Raw genomic sequence first — 16,035 nt, forward strand, 5'->3', positions numbered from 1 at the left:
TATAGACACGAATAGTTTTGAGTGAAAGGTTTTTCTATTATATATGGGCATAGCCGCGTGTTGTTTCCCCCTAAAAAATGTTCGCGTTTCCTTTTCCCGCATCATCAATACACAGGCCGTAGCCGTCTCCACCAAATCACAATATTGACCGATCCCCACACGAAGTGAAGATTTGTGAAAAATTATGAATCTGGTTTTTGAAAATCGAAATCTTCAATATTATAAAAACTTACTTTGTCACTTGAAAAGATTGTTTCTCTATCAATAACCCAGGGAAAAAATTTTCATCAGTTAGAAAACCTAAAAAATACCAAAAAAAGTTAAAATTTAAAAATGATATAACAGTCATTTTACTCAAAAAAGGATATAAGAGATAGAGATACAGTCCCCTATACAAACATTATTGCTGTTTTTCAAATCAAAAATATAATACCCAATTATTTTTAAAATTTTATAATTTGGATTCTCCTATATCAAGGATGGGCAACTGGCAGCCAGCCAGCTTTTTTATCTGGCTCGAGCTACATTTTCAAATTATATCTCACAATTTTAAAGTTTATAGTCTATATTGTATAATCTATTTAACATCAATTAAAATGTATATTTTGAATAACATTTTTTTTTGCTTTCTATGCTCTGGCCCGCTAGATTTTAATTTTCTAAAAATTGGTCCTCTAGTAACTTTGAGTTGTCCATCCCTGTCCTATAGGAACAAATGTAATTGTTGAAACACAGCACGTAATTTGGTTTTTTTTTAATTTTATAGTTTGGATTCTCCCATAGGAACAAATATAATTGTTGAAACACATCACATAATTTGGTTTTTCTTTCGGCCTAGTGTAATAAAGATTCACAAAATTGATAAAAAAAATGTCTTTAGAAATTATACTTTATACTACCTAATGAAAAAATATTCAGTGAATTTTAAAAATTCAATATTGTAATATGCTTTCTAATAATTGGTTGGTCGTTACTTAAATTCTGCATATTACTGCTTTTTATGGTATTATTGTATTAACTTTTTACAATTAATTTTCATAATCATTCAGTTGAGTTGTATGTATAAATATCAATTTCCCCTTTCAAACATTAAAAGTTTAATACCTTAGTGAATTTTTTTTTAGATGACAATTCCATAACAAGCTTTATCACACCAAAAACTGTACCTAAACTTTTTAAATATGATATGTTTTAAAATTTGGGAATACTCACAATAGTGACTGTATTGGTATACAGTCGAGTCTCGATAAATCGAACCTCAAAGGGAATAAAAATAAATTTTTACTTAACTGTTTTTCAAACACAATTTTATTGGTTAAAATATACTTTTTTAATTTTTTTAAGGTATGATAACCGTACATGTACCTTATATAAAATGGTAGGTACATATTATTATTTTTGAGCTGTTGATGCAAATTGACTTCTAAGCAGAGATACTATAATTACTAAACGCAATTAAAGGATAAACTATTTCAAGAAATGTTATAACCTAAAATAGGGCCTGCATGTCTTAGTGTTACAAACTAAATATTGGGTAAATTTTGAATTATTTTCCGTGTTTCGGCAAACAAACACGAATTTACACGAACTGTACAAGAATCTGTTAATTATCGATTGAATGCGTTGTCTTTGGTCTTTGAATTTTACTTCTGAGCGATATACCACGAATTCATCTTGAATAAATTTGGGCAGAGTTTGGACCAGAATTCCAATGAATAGTGAACCGCATGGAACCGCGAAACACGAATACGCTTACCTACTTATACAGTAGGTAGGTAGCTGGTATACTACCAATAAAAGGTGGTATAGAAATTTTGGTGAAACGCGTATCGCCCTTTATAATATTATATATAATGAGAATAAGATGGATGGACACGAATGGATGACTACGTCCTGACGTCCTGTCAAGACCCGCCAAATCTTGTCCCCCAAAAATGCGTTAAGCTTTTTTTTAAATTTTAGCTCCACCAAGCACTGTTTATACCGAAAACGAAAAAATCGAACTATACCAATTACCGCGAGTATACCGTATGTAGTATTGCGCGTTTGGCCCACAATCGCAATGTGGAGAAGCAGTCATCACTCATCAGGTGTTTGGATACTATACATTTTTCTTTAACGCGGAATTCAATATTTTTCATTTTTTTTTTTTCAAGCTGACAATGAAAAACGAACCAAAGACTTGTGTCTATAATACCACCCATAGGTGTAAATTGTGAGGCTAGGCCCCCTTCCAAATATTTCCTAAATTTCTATTGAGCATATTCGACATTATTGTAGTAAAGGGCTTCAGTCTACGATACCACCTATCCTGCGTAATGTAGATAACACCTCTCCTTATACACATGCAACAGCGATTATTCGTCTTAATCAAATTTCGATAGAGTAATTAATAAACCGCAGACCCCACCCGTATATTGTATTATGCACAGCGAACTAGGTACATTATTAATAATATATTTATTTAGTAAAATATTACTATATAACACTATATGAACGCAAAATATTGTACACATTTTAATTATTTTAACAACCTATGTTAACACTGTATTAATATGATATTATATTATTATACTAACACTACCGTATTTTGTTGTGTGCGCTTTTCTCCTCTCCTCCTCCGCCGCCGTCGATTTCTTATCCTCTGTTCAGCGACAACGAGCTCATGGAAGACCCGTTTACCATGTACGCCGCGAAACCGTCGTCGATATCCAAAAGACCGACTTACGGCAACCCGCCGGCCGTCCCCTACGACGCCACCAGGTACAACAACAACATCAACAACAACAATAATGATGTCACGTATATTATATTATAATGATTGGGGCTGTGTGTTTGTATGCATTATTTTTAACACACCGTGAAACATATAGTGCCTATAATATAGCTTCTTCAAACTCAAAGTTTGAATTAGGTACCATTATGAATTCAATTTTAAAAATATTCTTTTGTTACATTTTGCATTTTTTATATTTTTAATTTATTGCGTTTTTGTTTTTTTTGCCCTTTTTAGGTTACTTTTTCATTTTTTATTACGGTTTTCGAAAGCATTTTTATAATTTTCGCAAAATTAAAACTTTTTCATACATTTATGAATTCTTTTTTCATTTTCGTCTAATAATTATATTTTACACTTTCTGAACGCCGCACTTAATCAATATTATCTTTCATTAAATTTTTTTTTACATTATATGAATATTTACAATATATTTTAAATTATACCATTCTAGCGCAATTTATACTGAATTTTTTGACATTTTAACTGCACTCTGTTAATCCACAGCCCTAAATTTTTTTATAATATAATATTATATAGTGTTGTTTGTACATTCACGTTTCATAAAACGTTTTGTACTTCGCATCGGTAGCCTGTTAGAATATTAATCGTTTTTCTCACGGTTAATCGTGTATTGTTGTTTTCGTTTGGTTTTTTTCCTTGCAGTTTAATATCATATTTTGTATGTACCCATAGTCTATACCTTATTATTATATGTGTGCGTTTTTATTTATTTACATTTAATTATTTCGTAGTTTGGTTAGTTACATTGTACGTTGTGTATATAGACTTGTTTGTGTGTTTTCCTCCATTGTTTTATTTTTTCAAACTCTAAACATAATAATAATGTAACTCTTACTATCGTTATTATTATTATTTGTATAAAACACTGTCGTGTCCGATACTGCTTTATTAGTGTAACAGTGTGCGTATTTATATACGAACTGCTCGAGTTTAAAATACATATAATTGTACATAGATATTATCAGACGCTCTCCCACTGTCTGCAACAGACGTATTCTTCTTCTATACAACGAGGAGCCATAGTTATAATCCTCTGGGTGCAATTAGTCTACTAACTGGCCAAATAATTAGTATACAATATATTTTGTTATTATAATAGGTATTAACCAGACGAGCGAAATAAATTCTGGCTAAAATAAAAACCAGCACTGCTCCAGCTAACAATAATAATAAAGATAATTATTTGGTAGATATCTTATACGAGTTCTGTTCTCGCCCTTTATATTGTAAAACAATAGTATATTATGATAATTTATATTTTGCACATTAATTAGGGCGACTTAGCTGCAGGTTCCTAGGTATGTACATTGTATACAAGCTGTAACGAAATAAAGTGACACGTTTGATTAGCCAACTGTTGTAGGTATAACAATCCTAATAACTTCTGTTATTAATGTTTAATTTTTTTTATATATGCACGATCCTTAAAGATTATACAATTTTCAATTCAAAAAATAAAAAAATAATTTTAATTTTAATTATTAGATACTTACATAGCTAATCATGATGCATAATCTGTCAATTCTTTCTGAGACGCTCTGCGTATATACATTATACAGTTTAGACCTGACGAATAAAAAACAAAATTGATACTAGTTAAACGTATGACATAAATATTATGGACATTTACTGGCAATAATAATAATTTAAGAAACATACTTATGCCAGGAAATTTTCGAAAAAAGTTATAACTTTTCATATTAATTCCAATAAAAATAAACTACTTAGACTAAAGGCAGATCAATATTCAAAATCGACCTTTTCTAAGGAGTTCAATATAGGCAATTTTCTGTGAGTGTCTAGTGCAGGTAAATGTGTGCGTAATAACTAATAACTATTAAGTGATCATTAAAGTGAGTCCACGTATGTCAATGACGCAGCACTTTACTCACTAATTACGAATGTGAATTTTAGCGAAACACTGAAACTTAGTTTCGTATTTCCAATAATATAGTAATATGAGTGACATTATGGTAAGAACACTTATCATAAACATTGAGGAGAATAAGTTTATCTATGCCTATATATGAGTCGATTTTCGATATTTTAGTTTTAATGTCCAATATTTAGATCTAAGACTTGTGATATTTTACTTTTTGAATTTGAATTATTTTGAGTTAAGTGATAATTAAAATATCAAAAATTTACTTTTATACAGGCCCAGATCTGAGAGAGAAAATCTCTTCTGAAATATTGATAATAGATGTTTTTACTCTCAGCCCGCTCAATAAACCGTATTTACGGAAATACAAAAATTAATTTTCATATAATTTTTCAACACTATTCATACCCCTTAAATAAACGTGTAGAGTATCAAAATGTACTTAAAAACTAGATTTACGAAATGGCTACTTAGAGTTTTTCCAAAAAAAAAAGGTAATAATATGAAAAAAAATTTATTTTCGATACTAAATATATTGATTAGAACAAAAGTTATTTCATTCATCTCAGATCTTTCTGTTGTACACTGCATATGAATAAATAAATAAGTCGCCCGAAACTAAAACTATCACATCATCGATGGTATTATAACATTATTATATTTATAATAATATGCTTAACTACTACCAGACACACTGCAGATAAATGGCAAAATATATTATTATTTCTTCGCTGAGATTCATCCTCGTCAAGTGAACTGTTTTCGTTTCCTATGACTTTATTGTGAATTTTCAAATTCCGTTAAGTGGTACTCAAAAAATAACAATATTATGCGGAAGGTAGTTATGTATTTATCAGTCCAATTCCTATAACGGTATAACCTAATTATATTATATGATCACATAAATTATTATAATAATAAGTAGGAGCTTTAATAAAAATTGTACTCGTCAAACATCCCAAAGACTACTTACATGCATTTATAAAAAAAAAGGTACCTCAATAAATATTTATGTCATAAGATATTTGAAAACAAGTATTTACAAACTCGTTTATAGGACTTAATAGGTACGATCTATAGTTCATCCTTAAGTAATATTGTACTATATATCATATTATTGTATGTTATTATAATATTTTTTATTTATTGATTATTATTATTTATTACCATAGACCAGAGGTAGGTTTATCAAAGGCCAAAAAATACTTTTTTTTTATGTAGGTACTTGATGTAATTATGTTTTAAATTTTTTTTTTTTGTCAATTACCTACTATAGAACATAGTAGAAGAGGTACCCATTATAAATATTTTCAAATGGTTTCTGAAAATTGTTTTTAAATATTTGATGTCAGCTTATTGATCTCTTAATACCTATAAATAGAGGCACACATCCCTATAATTCCAACTACATCAGCCATATTACGCATGTTTCCTACAATTACCTATTTTTTTTTTTTTTTTAGTGTTTTCAGAATCGTAATAATATTTAGTTTTTTTTTATTACTATAATTATTATTATTATTTACTGTTATAATTTACTGTTATGCACGACTGGAAATATAGCCGAATAAAATCGTGTTTAATAATACATCAACTGTTAATGATTTTGCAGGATACGAGTGGAAAACATGGAGAGACAGATCGCTAATCTAACGGGATTAGTTCAGAAAGCTTTAACTCACGCACCGGTCGTGGCACCACCGTTCAGAAATGGTAAATATCTGATTTTTATACACCAATGAATCAATGTATAAAAAGTATATAAACCGATTATTTCAACGCCCTGTATAGTTTTTAATATCCTTGTTTTCGGCAATTAGCTGAATTTTTACTTTATCATTTTTTGTACATTCATATTTCATTTTTCTATAGACAACTATTTTCATGTAGGCATTGAAGCACCCACTCCAAAAGTCGTATATACCTACCTACACATATTATGATACATATATACCCCATTTGTATAAGTACACACACTTCACACATCATGTATACACGGTAATTCACAAAGCATGTACATGCCCTTTGATAGTAAAATCATGTATTCAAATTCTATTTTTTTTGCAATTTTTACTTACCTCTAAGCCTAAAGACAATATTTTTAAACATCAAATTTTTTTTTTTATCGGACACGAGATGTGTTGTCTATGGCAACACACACTTTTTTCAAACGAGAGCCACCTTGTTTTACTGTGAGTTAACAACTAACTTAATCTAACAAGTTATTTTTAGAAAATGCCGATGTATATAAATTGTATATATTAAAACTACCTAGGCAATAGTTTCTGAGTTATAAAAACTTTGAAAACTATTAAGGCACTGAATTTATTATATGAGAGCTATGAAAAACCATTAGCATGGGCTGTATAATTATTTTCCTTAGTAGGTACTTAAAGTTTAATAATAACACTGAGAAACTACTCGTTTTTGAATTTCGATTTAGATACATCAACATTTTAGAAAAAATCATCTGATTACTGATTTGCAGTAAAAAATGTGGTTTTTGAGAAGGTTTTATCGCTCGTCTCGTATATGAGTATAATATCACTCATACTAATGGCAATCGTTTAAATGGTTTACAAAATCGAAGTATTTGAAAATATGGTCTTTATAAGTCAGTCAAAAATTTCAAACATCAGAATTTGAATATGAATTACATTATAAAATATAGTATAAGGGGATGAGCTTGCTCGGTGAATCACTCTGTAAATAATATATATAGGTATTTGTGTATATTATACGATTAATACATCCGCACTCATATTCTAACCATACATTGCTACTATTACCTCAAACCCGTTCATATCATCTGTTTTATATAACATCTTTACAATAATATTATCCATATTTTATTACTAATATCTGTCTGCAGTTAATACTATATTATTATTACTATTATTATTATTATTATTATTATTATTATGTAGGTACTACCTATACCTTATATTCACATATTTACTTTGACCGTGTTGACACGATTTTGCTTGGTTTTTGACGTTTTAATACCCGTTTTCTAACACTTATCTTTTTTTTCATTATTACGATTCAGCTAGTGATGAATTCGATAAAGTCTCCGGCGGAAGCACCACATCTCTAGCAGGTACGTTGTCTATTTTCTAACCCTTCTGTATACGATATTATTGCAGTTCTCTAACACTGGTAGTGGTATATACTAATACTATATTATATACATAGATCCTAGTATCCTACGACGGCTTCTCAGAGCCCTATTATAATAATACTATTCTTGTTTTACCTATGACCTATTAAACTATCTATTACCTATAACTCTTTTTTTTCTACCTTTAAAAAAATGACATAATAAAAAAACAATCCTTCCTATATACGCGAGAACGATGCCCAACAAACTTCGCCACCGTGTAAATGTCTATGCTATGTTGTACACTGTTATATAAGACGTTATAACCCATAATATTTTAGAATATATTCTTATCCGAGTATGATATGTATGCTTTGTAGAGGAACCATACAAGCGGTCTGACACTAAACCTCCTAAACTCGGACGAGGTTAGCTATACACAATTTTTATTATTTTTATATAATATATATATTATAATAATAATTTAACGCTAATGCATAAAGTAGGTATATATAATAATGTATTATAATTTATAGTACACTGTTTTTGTTTATTTGTATACCTACTAGTATTCGTATTTTATTTTGAAATTTTCACTATCTGCTTATATTGACAGCCTTTCGGCTGGTTTGTAATATTGTATTTGCTTTCTACCCTATATCGAATGTCTTGGGCTTGTGTAAATATTTTATCACCTCTTACCTATCCCGCATCATCCATTTACTAATTCAATTTGAATCTCGCGCGTTGAAAATACGACGCACAACACTCAAAAGGTAAGGTAATATTTTACGGCTTTCCGATGTTTTCTTGTTTTTGGCGAATAACTGCAAAGTGAATTAGTATATTTTTAGGTCGAACTATATTTTAAGAGCTTGTGCGTTATATATTGTTTGAACGACTTGATAAACTTATATAGTTTTTTTTTCTTTTTAAAATTTCAGTAGGAGATAGTCTTGAGACGACTCTCCGTCGCGTCTCTTAACCATCAAAAGTATAGTGCTTCTAAGAAACAAACGAATACGCTATATATATATATATATATAATAAAATAACATTATATTATATTATTTTTGGAGCTGAGAGTTATATTATATAATATCAATTGCTTTGCCAAATTTGCGATGATGTAATGATAATCGTTATGAATTATTATGTATAATTGAATATTTTTGTTGCGCTTATTGACATTTTATATACTATAGTTTACAGTTTTTATAACGAACAATTATTGATATTGTTATTATGATTATTATTATTACTATTATTACTATACTTAACCTTATAGCGAACAACTTTGTATAACCATTAACACGTTAAATGTACTATATTAACTTTGCAGACAAATCGGTTTCGTTCGAGAAATCTGTATCGTTCAGCGACGAGCCACCGGACATGAACTCGCCGAAACAACATTCGCCACAGAGTTCAGGTAGGTCAATAATTTAGATTTTTCTATCGATCACACGGTACACGTTCAAGACCGTTTCCCTTCGCGAACACATTGCATATTATAATATGTATATATACAGGGTGTACATCGAGAAGATCTGATAGTCTTACACTGAAATCACGTAGGTTGACTTGTGTCAGATCTCTGCAATTTACTCTGTATATATATATAATATATATATACATAATAATATCATGCATAAACATTATTTCTGACAGACGTATTAGAGAGACGAATATACTCGTGCATCCTCCTTTCCCCCACATGCACACAAGTATTATAATATATAATATTGTAATATTAATTTTAATCATGTATATAATATTACAATATATGTTACCGGTAATGTGAATGTCTATCTGGTATTATGATAATATATGTTCGATGACTGTGCGTGTTCATAATTTTTGTGTATACCAAATAATAATAATAAATTGATCACGTTCGCGAGGAATTTAATATTATATCAGGTATAGGTAGGTATGTTAATGATGAATGATGACGAACGCAAGCCAATTCGTGTTCACTTTAATAGAAATAAGACGATCGATTCTCCGGCTCTGAATATTTGATGCACTTTCGTCGATCTGAACAGGTTAATTATTATATTTACAATTACGCTAAAGCCAGAGTACCTATAGGCTATATGTACCTATAGTAGTGACACGATAATAATTACTAATTAAATTCAGACTTGGAAATCAGAATTCGTTCAGGTCGTCTAAATTATTTATTTCCAACAGTCATATCGTTATTATTTGGCGGGCAACCGGAATTCAGAATACCTAATAATATAATGACTAGACAATAAAATTTTTACTTTGGGATGAACTGTGATTGAAACAACGCTGTAATTGGCAGAGTGATGACTTGTAGTGCCTACCTGTTCTAATTTTAATAGTTTGTAGCCACTTTATTACTAAAATATAATAATATGTTTTTATTTTGAAAATCAAAATACATTTTTGTCGTTGATGGCCGTGAAATTAGATTATTGTATTTCTATATAAAAAAATNTATCAATGGCTACATAGTATTAGTCAATAATGACAATGACTGGTCAATCATAGAAATTATGTATTAATATTAAATTTGTTCTATGATTGTCTATCTTAGTTAGGTATTCTCTAAAAAGACTAGCCAATAATATCAATACCTATGTAAAACAGTCAGTGTTAACATAGACTAGTCATTTTTAACAATACCTAATTATCATCATTGGCGGTAACATATACAATACACATAAAGCCGACCAGATACGTTTTTTAATTTAATTTCATCGAAAAACTGTAGTAATAATTACCATAAATCATAACCTAATACTCATCGGGTATTTCATTGTTATCTGTTAATGCAAGTGTGACGGTCGAGTGTTAAAACTGCATTATAGTTTAACGAGTGTAGAACAGTGGTCAGTGATAGCTGCTTAATTGGCTTATATACATAACTACATAAGAGTGTGAACAAGAGCTCCATAATTTCTGTGGTAATTCTTTTCGTATAACTCGTAATAATTATACCTTATATCGCTCTGACTGAGTCTCACTCTTAACATTACAGAGACGATCGTATCCAACATTTTACTAAACAATTATTTCTATTTTATGTTTCACCAGATATCATACTTGTCAACTAAAACATTTTAAATCACCCTTTCTATTAATTAATTTAAAATTTATAAAATTCCCCAATATTGAACAAATAATTATTATAGTAAAATCAATAGTCAATCACATTACCTGTAACACATATACATTATACACATAATATATCAGCTAATTTTATTAAGGATTTTTTTTTATATATTCATAATAAGACTATACTATTATTACAATCATTAAATAATAACGAAAGCACAGTGTCGACTATATAATATTATTGTTTTGTGTTATGTTGTTGTATTCCGTTGCTTACCTTATAGCGGACACGAAACCTGCGAAACCGGCAATTAAATCGTCTACATTACCTAGAACAGCGTCTCAAGGTAAACATTAAAAAAAAAAATTACACATTTATTCACATGTCACGGGAGAGATGAAAATCAATTAACCGGACATTTCGTTCACTGCGCTTTGCTGCACACATATACTGCGCATACGTATTTTATACTTCAAATTATTCACACTTCACACACACACACACACACACACACATAGTTATCTGAAATTATTACAACTTGCACAATTTATTATGTTATTATTTAGGGTCGTCACCTCGGAAAAATCGCCCCTCTCTTTCGATTTTGAATGGAACGACAGACCGCGCACAATATTTTGATTTTATAGTAATAATATGTCTGTTATGTGCACATTTATTTCGGTTGGCACTTTTTTGAGTACAAAAGCGCTTAATGGTTTTCGTTCGAAGCCATTTTTTTTAAATTCTTGAACACAGTCTGATAATTTTAAAAGATTTATTTATAATTTCCAGCTGTTTAATTTTCCATTTTCAATCGTTGTAATATTTCAATTTCAACAATGTACCTATCGAATTGCTTTCAAATAACAATATATAAATAGAAACCTGTCCTCCGAGGATATAAAAAATGTTTCTCTGACCCTATGATCTTTTCGTCTTATTTTGGTGTGGAGGCTCGAGTGTGTCGTTGTAATTCCATTTCTTTATGACCAACACTGTTGGTCCAACATATTAGGTACCTGGCTCGTATTTAATCTGTAGGTGTACACAGACCAATCGATTTCAGGTGTAGCAAGATATAATTTCGTATTCCATTTCCTACTATTTATAAATAAATAAGTTTACCCGAAACGCCACGTTGCTCTATTTTATTAGTTTCAACGTGAAATCATAATATCAATCGATTTATAAGAAAATATTAAGTTATGTTTAGGACAATATTATTGATAATAATTAATTATATGACGTTATAACACTTAAATATAAACTAATTAACAAATATTGAATAATGATACTAAAAACATACAATAGGTATATTATAATAGTTTATTTTCTGTAAGTCACTTTGATATGTTTTTCATTATTTTTACTAGTAACACTAAACCGGCCAGTCTTGTTCCGTTTTTTTGTAGCAAACAACAATACTATTATAGCTATAGAACGCTAATAATTATTTTGGCCAAACGCAGCAGGAACATTTTAATTTTGAGACTTTTACTTTATTGTTGTACTATTTTTCGAGATCTTTACTGACCAGTATTGGTCATATTTTGTTTCAACTAGTACACAAAATTACAGTTTTCATCTTTGTCGACTATCACTCGCGTACAACCTTTCTTGTAATTTTGTCGTCACTTTTTTTTTCATTGAAACTTACAAAAATCTAAATCTGTATACTCTGACTCTGCAGACTGACGAGTCAACAACACTCGTCAGTTTATGTCATTTTAATTGTACATTTTAACTGTATTTCGCAATAATCTTGGAAATATTCAGCTATGTTATTATATAGTGCATATTTATAAGCGTGCTGTAGAACCAATCCTTGGCTAAACTCTCCTCTAAAATGTACATCAATCATCGCATAATTTTTTTTTTTTAATGCCAAAGCAGTGTTTGCTTTGCGGTCGGCAAATAACCAGAACGTAGAATACAATATCACATCGTATGCACTAATAATTCAATATTCATTACGTATTCACACTAAGATATTCCAATAATAACATTCTTAGCTCATACATAATGTAGTTTGACATATAATTATATTATATTATGTGTGTCTATAATATTACCAGGGACCACAACTTGGGTACTTATTTTTATGTACCGTTCAATAAAAAAATATTGCGTGATTTCCGAATATTTTCTAGTCGAGCAGAAAATAAGATTGCAGTAATGAAAACACAGAGGAAAGTAAATAACAAACTCAAAACTGAGACGTTTATAAGTAATGGATTTCATGAACATAAAAAATAATATGGCGGAGAAATCCTACCGGCCGGCAAGAACAATGATGATTATATCTTTCAAACAATAAAATATTTTTTTCTTGTTGCTATTGATTTTTTGGGTTTTTTCTTTATAAAAAATTTAATACGTCTTCGTCTTTTAAGATTTCCGAGATGAAAAAATAAAACTACAATCACTTAAATCGTTGTTGTCTGTACTAAAACGCCGTAAACTATGTTCTTAAAAATACATTAAAATTAAATGTAGGTAGGTAGGTACTAAATAATAACGTTTCGTTTTTACCTAGTTTTCTAAAATACGCTTTTAAGTTACAGAAAATATTAAATAGGTACCCATGTCCTGTTTGTAGATTGGTATGTTTCAACGAAAATGTTTAATCGTTTAAATAGAACCCTTTTGATCTGATTTCCGCCAAAAAAAAAAAACTGAAATGTATTTGTATCTCCAAAATCTCATTATTTGCTTTCGTTTCGGTTTTTTGAGTGACTTGATTCGATTTTGTTACTCGAAACGCCCGAATTGCTGGATGCGATGCAAATACGTTGACATATTTTAAATAGAATTAAATTTTATTTTTCTTAACAAATAGCAACAAACATAAATAAACATTTTTTACGCAGTCGTCATTATATCGACACAACTGCGTGAAACGTTTTGTGAAAACGTTTCAACTTACTTGTACATTTACCCGTAGATACTCTTTAGTCATCGTCATTTTGACGGTGTCGAGACTTCGAGAGGTTATCGTTTTAGAAAACTAGTAATAAACTTGTATTTATTATTATTATATTTTATTTTATATTCTCATTACCGTGTAATTCCATTGCGTCCATATTCGTCTACCTACCGGTTTTTTTTCTAATTACATGTTGTGATTGATTTTTAGAAAAAGACAGATTTAAGCCCCATCCTCCGCCCAAGCCGTCCGCTATACCCGGACAATATGACGACAGACACTTGTACAGCGGTAAGTCCATATTGGTCAATATAATATATTATATATTAGCGATCCGATAAAAGTGTATAAGCTCGTGATCGATGAATAACTGTTGTTGTCGTTCGATCATTTCAGATCTACAGCTGACGCCAGAAATGTACAATCAACTGAGAGTTCTGCAGAAAAAAGCAAAAGACTTGCGGCAAGAAGCCCGAAACCTGAGGAGAATGTCTCAGGCACAGGCCCACTCCATTCGTGAAACCATCAAAGACACGTTCATAAAAATCAGGTACATTTCTCTCGTTGTTTGATATTATAATTCATAATCTATGAGCGAATATCTGGGAATTTAAATTTACATGTTCTGCGTACCCAAACACCGCGAAGTACCGAGTGATCCGTTTGACGGAAGTACAAGACACTCGTTTTTCAGAAAACACTTTCAACGTTTTTGATAATATTTCTTTACATAGTTACTGTGAGTCGTCACCAGTTTTTTTTTTTATTTTGTTTAATGACAACACATATTTTTAATTTCATATCCCGAAACTGAATAATATATTAATCGGAATATAACTTAAATACTTGAGATAGCTCAGCATAAGCTACTTGTACAAAATGTAATTAATTATGTATCGAAGTGTAATACGAAAGTCATTCTGCTCCGGGATAAGGACTTAAAAATTCACGTTGTCATTAAAAAGTAAAAAAAAAAAAACATAATATAATTTTAACCTATTATTCCTGCATTTTAAGAAAACGTTATATTTTTAACGACTTAAAATTATGTAAAAAAAATATTTTCAAAAACTATTATGTGTCTGGCGTTAAACGGATCATTCGGTACATAAAATGTATGATAATTTTAAACACGCATATAATATAATTATTCGAACAGAAAATATATCCCCGAGCTGCTTATAATATGGATGCTATCTTTCGAAAACGTTACAATATGGCGTTTTCGGGCAGTCGCGGTCGTGTGTTACAATAATAACATATTGTCCAACGATATCGCGATGCTGACGCACTCGCTGCATTATAATATTAGTGTATCGAATTCAGCAATTTATTATTATTTTTTCAACGTTTATCATTTGTACATCATATTAAATCATAATGTCCGTTAGTGAAAATAATGTTTTTCGATGAAAAAAAAAATGCGAAAACGGTCACGAAATACTCGCGGGTTTAATCGCTCGTAATAATATTAGGTAAAAAGACGCTTGTATAATGTTACGACGAACGATTAGCGAACTCGTGAAGATTTTTGTCGACCGCCGCGTGCGCTCAACATATATATTATATACCTAGGTATATTAAATTAATATACCTACGTATTCGATCGTGCTGAATATAACGTTGTGTTGTATACATATATATATATATATTATTATCTAGAACGTTGATCGCTTCCGGCGCCGACCAGGCGTGGAGCGAATCTGGATCGAAGGAAAGGGCACACGTGGACCGGGAAGAGGACATATACAGACAGGAGATTATCAGGCTGGAAACGGACTTGACGTAAGTGACAATAATAATTTAACGACGACGACGACGACGATATGAACGTTTGACAAAAAATAGTATCGCCTTGCGTAACGCCCGGCGACACCGCGTACATATAACATTAATGTTATTGTTATTATGTTCATATACAGAGTGATTCACCGAGCATTCTCGCTTCCTTTTTTTCCCTTCGACTAGTTATACGCTATTATTTGAAGTCTGGTTTTTGGAATTTTTTAATCTACTTATAGATTTATTATAGACCATATTTTCAAATTATTGAGATGTTTTGTACTGCTTGAGTTGTAGCAGTGTCCTGTGGAGATACAAGCTTCTGTTTGTAAAATGAGAACCTTTCTTTTCGGCTGTAAATTATTCAGTGGATAATTTTACTCAACAATTTAACGAATCAGAATTAAAATTCGTACGAGTAGTTTTTCAGCTATTCAACTTTGTGTTCCAAGTT

General features: G+C 30.3%; 1 protein-coding gene across 11 annotated transcripts in view; it reads left to right on the forward strand.

Annotated features, from left to right (window-relative positions):
• Positions 1-16,035, forward strand: part of LOC111031591 (coiled-coil domain-containing protein CG32809) — a 168,192-nt gene that overhangs the window by 135,458 nt on the left and 16,699 nt on the right. For 5 of the 11 annotated variants that reach the window (XM_022312228.1, XM_022311645.1, XM_022311715.1 and 2 more), the window contains 9 exons: positions 2,653-2,763; positions 6,295-6,395; positions 7,732-7,782; positions 8,163-8,210; positions 9,125-9,214; positions 11,157-11,219; positions 14,010-14,090; positions 14,196-14,349; positions 15,462-15,584. In XM_022312228.1, the coding sequence (XP_022167920.1) occupies positions 2,653-2,763; positions 6,295-6,395; positions 7,732-7,782; positions 8,163-8,210; positions 9,125-9,214; positions 11,157-11,219; positions 14,010-14,090; positions 14,196-14,349; positions 15,462-15,584 (822 nt within the window). The remainder of the gene's footprint in view (positions 1-2,652; positions 2,764-6,294; positions 6,396-7,731; positions 7,783-8,162; positions 8,211-9,124; positions 9,215-11,156; positions 11,220-14,009; positions 14,091-14,195; positions 14,350-15,461; positions 15,585-16,035) is intronic. The other 6 variants (XM_022311793.1, XM_022311868.1, XM_022312083.1 and 3 more) reach the window with 6 other exon arrangements.

The sequence above is a fragment of the Myzus persicae genome, unplaced genomic scaffold (genome assembly GCF_001856785.1).
Source record: "Myzus persicae strain clone G006 unplaced genomic scaffold, MPER_G0061.0, whole genome shotgun sequence".
Classification (NCBI taxonomy): domain Eukaryota; kingdom Metazoa; phylum Arthropoda; class Insecta; order Hemiptera; family Aphididae; genus Myzus; species Myzus persicae.